We start from the raw sequence: 9,455 nt of genomic DNA, 5'->3' as shown, positions 1-9,455 counted from the left end.
GGTGCTCGGTTGAGTGGGTGCTCGAGTGACCCAGTCGAGTGCCTCGAAAATTGTTGTTCTCGGGTACTTGAGCTCCTCTTCCTCTGATTTGGCTCATACATTGAAGCTCTAGCTGGTTCCACAGAGTTCGCAACTCTTGAAAGTGCTCTAGTTGAGCTACTCCTCCTCAAAGGGCTTGAATGGCTTGGAGATGAGTTTCCACTCTTCAGATCAGCTATCTCCTTCTTTAGGCCATGTTGGTCACCTTCTTATTGAGCTTTTCAAACCTCTTCCCATGCCACTTGCTCCATTTTTGCAAAAGTGGCAACCTCTTGCTATTCTCCCTCACTCCTCTACTATCCCTTGGGTTGGGCTCATAATCCTCAAAGTAAAACTGCTCCTCCCCATCAGCCATTTGTGCATTTCCAGCTTATTCAACTCTAGGTTGAACTATCCCATCAAACAAGAACTCATCAGCTGGCCAAAAGTCAATGTTGGCTCCTTCTTGAATGGTGGTGAGCTCTTGGTTAGGCAAGATGGATTGCTTTTTTCCAACTGTTGGGAGCTCAAAGTTGAAGATGTGATTTTTTTGATGCATCTCCTTGGCTAGTATGAGAGTGGTGGTGAGGTATCTTGAGTCTATCCACCTTGGTGAAACCCTTTCTCCTCTAAGTGGGACCTTAGCAGCTTGTAGTATTGGAGTGATGATGCCTCCAATGGTAAGGGCTCCTCTTGATCCTTTGTTGTACAACTTGCCTACCCAGCTCCTCAACTCTATCATGTGGTCAATAAGCACCATTCCTAGGCCAGTCTCCACAGTGGTCCCAAGAATGATGGTTCCATCTCTTGCTTGAAGGATGATCCCATTCAAAGCCATGTCAATCATCTTGAGCTCTCCTTCATTTAGATTTCTAGTCTCCTTCCTAGCAAGGAAGGTATTGGCAAGAGCTTTCTGGAAGTATCTAAGAACTGGGCTTCTTATCTTTGAGCTCTTGGTCTCCAATGGTTTCCCAAATGGAATAGAGCTCCTCTCTTGGTATCATCAAGCTTCTATTGCTCCCAACCTCAAAACCAAACACATTGGCTATCTTCTTCATTGAAAGCTCATACCTCTTCCCCTTGATTGTGAATGCAATATGACCAGCTTCAAACTCTGCATCCTTCCTTGCATATGTATGCAGCTTGACTGTGGCGAAAAACTCACAACTTTCTTCTTTGTAGCCCTCCATGCAAAGACCCATGAACTTGGTTAAGTTGCTCTTCTCAAAAAGATACTCCACATCTTCATCAATGGCTAGCTTCTCCATGGTTTCCTTGTGTGGATATCTAGTCCCCAGGAACTCCATGCTCATGAAGGCTTCATAAAGTTGCCTCTTTGGCAATCCACAAGATTCTGCTTCTCCATCATCCTCTACCTCTTCTTCTTCATCATCTTCCTCACTTTCACATTCACTCTCCTCTTGTTCAACCTCAACTGCTGGCCTCTTCCCTTTGGCCTTGTGTCTCCTCATGAACTCATTAAGGGTTGGCTCCCTTTCTTCCTCACTTTCAGTTCTCTCAGGATCTTCCTCAACTGACTCGTTCCTTGGACACGGCATCTGACTCGACCGACCACTCGGACCACCACTCGGTCGAGTGCTTGATCGAGTGGGGCGTCGAGTGGTTCTTCCAACTTCTCCTCTTGATACAAGGCTAGCATCACGATGTTCCATGGAGCTTGCAGCCGCTTGTTGGGACTTCCTAGTGATCCTTGAAGACATTTTCAAACAGAACTGAAGGGAATAGACTCAAAGCTTAATGTTAATAGGTTAGTGACCCAAAAACTTGAAAGAACTAAGCTTGAGCAAAAGATGAACTTTGAGAGAGTTTTTAAACCTTAATTTTAGTTGTTTTGAGCAAATGAGAGAGTGTGAGAGGTATAGGATCGTGCAAGCTCTATTTAAAGAAGCTAAGGGGACAAGGAGACAAGGGTGGAGCCTCCATACCATTCAAATTCGAATTGGGAATCTTTGACCTGCTTTTTGCTGCAACTCGACCCCACACTCGACTGTACACGGTCGAGCTCCCTTGACCAAAGTTTGAAAATTCAAAATTTTCTTCCTTTTCTTCCCTCCACTCGATCATTCTAGAGAGATGAGAATCGAATGGGCTTTACTTCATTTCCAACTCGGTTGAGTACCTCTCGTGGGCTGGTCGAGTGGGCTTGCGAATCTCCTTCTCCAAGTCCAAATCTCTCCTTACCCAACTATACTTTCATTAAAAGGCTTGTCTAACACAAACATAAAAGAAAACACATCAAAACTACAAGGAAAATAAACCATATTTACAAAGGATACCTTAGGGACTTCCTCTCTAGTGAGCTTGTTTAGAGTCACTAAGCTTAACTTTGGTTGCCTTCTTAGACTTGGTCTAGATACCAAGGAGGTGATGAAATCCTCCCTGGAACCTCTTGGTCACTGTGAAGTTGATCCTTGATCACCTCACCCTTAGCACACAAACCATACTTCTTCTTGATTTTGAGCCTAGGTCTTGCTTTCCTCAAAGACCTCTTGTTCAGCTTAACTTGGAGATCCTCAACCATACTAGACAGCTCTTGAACTGACCTCTTAAGCTTCTCCACAGAATCCTCTTGAAGTAGGAGCTCAGCCTTAGGATCTCCTTCATCCTTGAAAACCTCATGATCAACTCTCTCCTTGATAGTGAAGGGTTGATCATCAATGGTAGGAAGGTTGGTTGGGTTATAGATGTTGAACTTCATGACTGTATCCTCAGCAATGTTCAAGGTCAAAAGACCTTCCTTGACATCAATAAGTGCTCCAACAGTGGCTAAGAATGGTCTCCCTAATAAGATTGGATCTTCAGGCTCCTTGTCCATCTCTATGACCACAAAATCAGTGTGAACCCTTGCCTTCCCTATCTTGAGTGAGACATTCTCCAACCTTCCAACTACCTCTCTATTTGTCCCATCAGCTAGGCACACATGGAGGTTAGTGGATTTGAAATCAGTTCTCCCAAGCTTTTGAGCTATGGAGTATGGCATCACACTTGTTGAAGCTCCCAAATCACAAAGGCATTGATTGTAGTGAAGGTAACTGATGGTGCAAGGCAGATAGAATGGCCCTGGATCCTTAAGCTTAAGTGGGATGATCACTCCTCCAAGGTTCTCAAGATCTTTCTCATCTTGAGCTTGAGCCTTCTTCCTTGACAAATCAAGCAAAAAATTTCTATAGAGAGGATATGGTTCATACTGTTCCAAGGCAGGTCCTCTCTCCTCTTCTTGGTAAGCTATGATGATCTCTTGAATGGCTGACACTTGTTCCTTTTTCTCAACCAAAGCTTCTTCCTTCAAAACCCTTTCTTCCTCTTGTTGCTTAGCCAACATCTCCTTTTTCTCAATGATTTCCCTAAGCTCGTTAATTTTCTGTGCTTTGAAACGCCCAGGGAATGGTAATGGAGGCTTGTAGGCAGGAGGAATGTACTTAGCAGGCTTGACAGCTTCGGAGTCTCCAGCTCGATCGACCACTCGAGCATGCACTCGGTCGAGTGGCTGCTCGAGTTCCTGGTCGAGTTCGTATGCGAGCTCCTGTTGCTTTGCACAAACGTCACTTGGGGCTTCAGTAACTAATGAATTCCCCCAAACTTGGACTTCACTGTCCTCAGTGACTTCTTCCTCTTGAAATTGAATGGCTTTGGCTGTGAACTCCCTTGGATTTTGGACAGCTTTTCCAGGGAGTTGGTTGGGTTTTGGAGCTGAAGTAGAGGCTATGTTACTCTCCATATACTTCACTCTTGAATTGAGACCCTCAAACTTCATATTCAGATCATTGTACTGTGATGTTAACCTTTGGTTCAACTCAGCAAACTGCTTGGCTTCCTCAATCTTTCCTTGTGTTTGCCCAATCAACAATTGTTGCATCATTGCTCTTAAGTCTTGTTCTTGGCCTTGGTTAGTCTGAAACCCTGGTGGGGGACACAACTGAGGCTGGAACACTTGATGTTGTTGTTTGGGGATGTAGTTTTGTTGCTGTTGAGGCTGTTGAGGTGGATAGACTTGGTCTTGAGGATTGGCCACATTGGTACTCCTATAAGAGAGATTGTTGTTCTTGAAACCTCCTTGGTTGTAGCCTTTGAATCCTCCCTGGTTTTGCATGTAGCACAACTCAGCAAATTCAGTCTCCCCCTCTTGAACTGGAACCTCTTCTTCACCAATGAAGTGAATAGACTTTTGTTGGCTAAGAAGGATCTTGTCAAGCTTCTCATTGACCATCTTCAAGTCCTTCTTGTACTTGTCCTCTTGATCAGTTGATGATGACCTTATGGTTCTGTCATAGTCCTCATTATAGTTGCCATCTGACTGAACAAGATTCTCAACTAATTCCCAGTCTTCTTCCACATTCTTGTTGAGGAAGTTGCCATTAGCAGCTGTGTCAAGCAACATCCTTATCTTGGGAAGTACTCCTCTATACAATGTACTCAAGAGTGACTCATTACTGAAGCCATGATGAGGACATTGAGTCTGAAATCCTTTGAACCTCTCCCATGCTTCACAAAAGCTTTCATTGTTTCTTTGAGCAAACCCAGAAATCTCATTCCTCAACCTAGCAGTCCTTGCATTGGAGAAGAATTTGGCTAAGAAAGCCTTCTTGCAAGCATCCCATGTGGTTATTGCTCCAGTAGGAAGAGTCTTCTCCCAAAGGTGTGCCTTATCTCCAAGTGAGAATGGGAAGAGCCTCAACTTGAATCCATCTTCACTCACTCCATTGATCTTTGTAAGACCACAAATTCTGTCAAACTCATCAAGGTGATCTAGTGGATCCTCCATTGGCAACCCATGGAACTTGTTAGCTTGAATCATGGAGATCAATCTACTCTTGATCTCAAAGTTGTTGTTTGCTACAGTTGGAGGCACAATTCCAGCCCTTTGGTTGTGGGTGTTGGGTGCATCTCCAGCACCAATGTGCCTAGGTCTCTGCTCATGGTTAGCTTGTTGCTCCATGATCACTGAATCCTCTTGCTGAACTTGAACTACCCTTCTTCTCTGATTTCCCAAACCCTTTGGCTTCCTATGTATGTTGTCAATAGGCCTTTGAAGATTATCTTTCCCCTTAGACCTTGTGTGCATCAACAAACGCAAGTACAGACTCGAACAGGTTCACAATTGAGCTCAGGCTCGTCTGGGGGTTCAAGTTGACTGGGAAGTGGTGTCCAAATGTTCACGGCTTCTGGCTCGATCAAGTGCTCGATCACTGCTTGGTCGAGTGACTGGTCGAGTGGTACCTGAAATGGAACTTCAACCCAACAACAGAAGATTCAAGTGTATAAACGAACTTAATCTTAGACTAATATGGATCCTAAATGTCACAAAAACACACTCAAATGGGCAACGACGCCAAATTGAAACAAGTATTTATTATGGTGGTGAATGATGATGAATGTATGCAATGGTGAGATATGAATGGAATGATGGATGGGTGTTTCAATTCCCCTTATGCTGTTGCAGTATAAGAGGTATCAATCCTAAATGAGTGTTTGTGAACAATTAAGATATGCATATGAATCTAAGTTAAGACAAATGTGAAGATTGTTTGTCACTAACAATCCTAAGATGGAAATGTAAAATGCAGAAAATAAACTACAAGAACTAAGAACTAGATGCAAATAAAACTGAATGATTGTAACAGTAATGAAGCAAGAACAGAAGTAGGAACTACTACTAATGAACTAATGCAAGACAGGTAATGAACTGAAAACTAAATGAATGCAACTAAAATGAAACAGGAATGAAACATGACAATCACAAATCATAAATAAGAATTCTGGGGATGAACTCGAGCAAGCACTCGACCGAGTGTAGGTCGAGTACAGGGTCGAGCTAGAATAATCTGGAAAACAGAGCAATGCTAGAAAAACAGAGCAACACAAGAACGAATCAAACAACAAGCAAGCAACAGGATTAAGACTAATGGAAGGGGCGGGTGTCATAAATGGGGAGGACCCATTATTGTTGGAAGATGCACCACTATTTCATGATAATATGCGTGGTGCACCCAGCAAAGAGAGGAACATGGACCTGAAAAGAGGAAATGATGCAATTTATGTTAGGCGAGTATTTGCTAATAAGAAGGAACTCATAAATACTTTGGTTGTTTATGCTTTGAAAAGGATTTTCACGTTTAGAATTGGGAAGTCAGACAAAGGGAGGGTTATTGTTAGTTGCATAGATAAGAACTGTGGGTGGCGGACTATGCAACAACTCACCGAAATTCGCAAAATTTAGAAATTAAAACCATGACGTTGAAACACAACTGTGATGTTTCATGCAGGTCTAGATATGGTGAGAAGGCATCAGCGCAGATATTAGCCGATCTTTTGCAGTTGAAATTTGCCAATGGGAAAAAGGTCTTAGGGCGTGTCAATTGCCTAGTATGGTTTTGGAAGAGCTCAACGTTACCATAACTTATATGAAAGCTTGGAACACGAAGGAACTAGCTATTGAGGCTGCACGTGGGAGTAAGGAAGACAACTACCGTTTTTTGGCAATTTATTTCCACTTGGTAAAGAAAACCAATCCAGGAACTATTAGCGATATGCACACAACTGTGGACAAAAAGTCGGGTAAAACACTGTTTAAATATCGATTCTTTGCTTTTGGGGCTTCTATCGCCGGTTATAAGTATCTGCGGAAGGTTATAGTGATAGATGGAACGACAATGGAAGGCAAGTATAAAGGATGTTTGGTGGCAGCTAGTGGACAAGACGGGAATATGCAGATCTATCCTCTTGGATTTGGTGTTATTGAGAAAGAGAATGATGCTGGTTGGGCATGGTTTTTCAGAAACCAGCAAAAGTTTGTACCTGACGAGAAAAATCTTGTCTTTGTGTCTCACCGACATGCAGCTATATATTCTGCCTTTGCGAAAGTTTACCCACTTGCGCATCATGCAACTTGTACAGTCTACCTCTTTCAGAATGTGAAGCATAATTTCGGTTGCGAAGGACTAGCTGGAGTAGTTTCTAAAGCAGCACGTGCATATACCGTAGGTGATTTTCGGTATTGGTGGAGAGAAATAGAGCAGCGTAATTAGAAATGTGTGGATTATCTTATGGAAATTGGTTTGCCACATTGGACACTTTCCCACTTCCCTGGGATGAGGTACAATATAATGAGTAGCAACATTTCAGAGTCACTCAACGCAGCAATGAAAAAGGCTGTCGACTATCCGATTGTGTCAATGGTTGAATTCATAAGGGCAATGTTAATGAGGTGGTTCTGGTGTAGGAGGACATTAGCAAGTAAAACTAAGAGTAAGTGTACTCTGGAAATAGAAGAATTGCTTTTAGACCATCTTAAAGAGTCAAAAGACTGCGGTGTCTTATCTGTTAGTAACTGGATTTACCAAGTTAACAATGGCAATGGTTGTGTCTTCATTGTTGATTTGGAGAGGAAAACTTGTAGTTTTAGGGTTTTTGATGTCCTCAAAATCCCTTGTTGTCATGCGTTGTCTGCTTGTCGAGTTCAGGGAGTTGATGAATACTTACTTATTGATGTTTGTTACTTTGTTGGAGCATGGATGAAAAAGTATGAAAGCCTTGTTATGCCAGTCCCAAATGAGAAGGATTCAGACATTCCGGAGGAGGTCGCTAATGGTGATGTAAATCCTCCTAGAACAGTTTGGGGTTGTGGGAGGCCTAAGAAAGCTCGTATTCCTTCCAAAGGAGAAGTCCACCGCGTAAGTATGCTAAATTGGCAGTCTTATCTTTCCAACTGACATTACCTATAGCAATAACTACTAATTTCTGACCTTTGTGCACTATATGTTTCAGAAAGAAAAAAAAAGTGACGAAATGTGGAAGATGTTTTGGGAGTGGGCACAACAGGAAGACATGCTCTATGCTTATTTGATTGCCTGAGTTTTCTAGTCATTTTGTTTTTTGGAACTTATAAAATAGGAGTGTCTTATTTACAAACAATTTTTTTGCTCTGTGTTAGATGATATCTGCAGTGATAGACAATATAGCCCTAAATTTTTAAAATTTGTCTATTTCCATCATTTATTTTGTCCGCTATTCAAAGTAAGATTACTTATTATTGTGGTAGACAACATAAAATGTATTGATAGACAACATTAGGATGACCTAACTCAATCATATATTTTGGTCCACCTGTACCAATCCATAAGAAGACAAGGCATGGTTCAATAGTAACGATATAGTTGTCTATTTCCTTCATTTATTTTCTCCTTCATTCATCATGAGATAACATTTTCTCCATCAAAGTTGATAACCAACAATTATTGTCCATTAGAAGTAAGATAACATTATTGTCGTAGACAACATAAAATGTATTGATAGACAACATTAGGAAGACATTAAATGTATTGATAGACAACCTTAAATGTATTGATGGACAACAACAATAGGTTCCCATAAAGACCAGATAATAGTGGACATAATTATGGTAGATGATATAGCAGAGACCAACATTTGTTGCAGGCCAATTTGTAGAAAGAAAATAAATTACTTAAACGCAGAATAAATCATGCTAGCAACGACGACCGATATGAGGAACGCAATAGCAACGTATACGAGATCGTTGGCCCATCTGCATCGGGATTGTGAATTACTGGAATTGCCTACAAACTCATCCCTTGGTTCAGCAGTAGAATCTTGAACGCACTAATTGATGGAGTTCCTTCATTTCTTCGCGCTGGAATTTTAGCTCCGCTCACATCATACATGGTTCCACGAACTCACCATTAGGTCCTCGAGTAATTTATGAGATTTGGTCCTCTTTCTCAAGGTTCTTCACCTGGAGATCATGTATTTCGTCGACAACAGCTTTGTCCCAAGACTTGATGAGATGAAGACCACCGTCCTACAAAATTATATGAAAGTAGAAATAGTAACCTAATAAAGGAAAACTAAATAAATTGTAAGCAGTGATAGCTGATTTTATGGGTTTATGGGTCCTTACAGTATAATTATCACATTTGTAGAACAAGCGGCCGACGGCAGTAGCTGGTATGGTTTCCAGAATCATTCGACCACCACAATTGCAACTCCTAGGGATACCAACCTTACCGCTTCGACGGTCACGGGAATTTATAAATGACGGTGGTGAAACAGATGATAAAGACGGTTTACTGTAGCTATATTGACCCATTTCGTCTGTAAGGGAGATTAGGTTAAGGAAGGAGTTGGTGATGAATCGGGATACTTGATTCTTTTTTAATAGGGAAACTGAAAGCCAATAAAATAAATAAAACAAAATGAAGTGGTTTACTTTTTTTTATAATAAATTTCAAATAAAGTGCTTTATCTGACAATACGTAACTTGCGTGTGGTGACGGAACGTATCAGTAATTCATACGTACCAAGTTGAGTAATTCATCAGTAATTCATACGTAGCTTTTAATTTTTTTTTTTGTTAAATAAATTAGATGTCGTATTATAGAAAACAATCAGTAGACAAGATT

At 41.4% G+C, this 9,455-nt stretch overlaps 1 protein-coding gene across 1 annotated transcript; it reads left to right on the top strand.

Moving 5' to 3' along the window:
* Positions 7,143–7,890, top strand: LOC104759743. Its single transcript, XM_010482634.1, has 2 exons — positions 7,143–7,709; positions 7,804–7,890. The coding sequence occupies exons 1-2, from the start codon at positions 7,143–7,145 to the stop codon at positions 7,888–7,890; spliced, it is 654 nt and encodes a 217-aa protein (XP_010480936.1).

Source organism: Camelina sativa, chromosome 17, assembly GCF_000633955.1.
Source record: "Camelina sativa cultivar DH55 chromosome 17, Cs, whole genome shotgun sequence".
NCBI lineage: Eukaryota > Viridiplantae > Streptophyta > Magnoliopsida > Brassicales > Brassicaceae > Camelina > Camelina sativa.
This window is presented reverse-complemented; position numbering and strand designations above follow the sequence as displayed.

Bases quoted from the DNA above. Each gene is read 5' to 3' on its own strand.
- LOC104759743 (XM_010482634.1), top strand. From the start codon at position 7,143: ATGAGTAGCAACATTTCAGAGTCACTCAACGCAGCAATGAAAAAGGCT. The intron at 7,710-7,803 runs GTAAGTATGCTA...TATATGTTTCAG, and splicing joins CCAAAGGAGAAGTCCACCGC to AAAGAAAAAAAAAGTGACGA.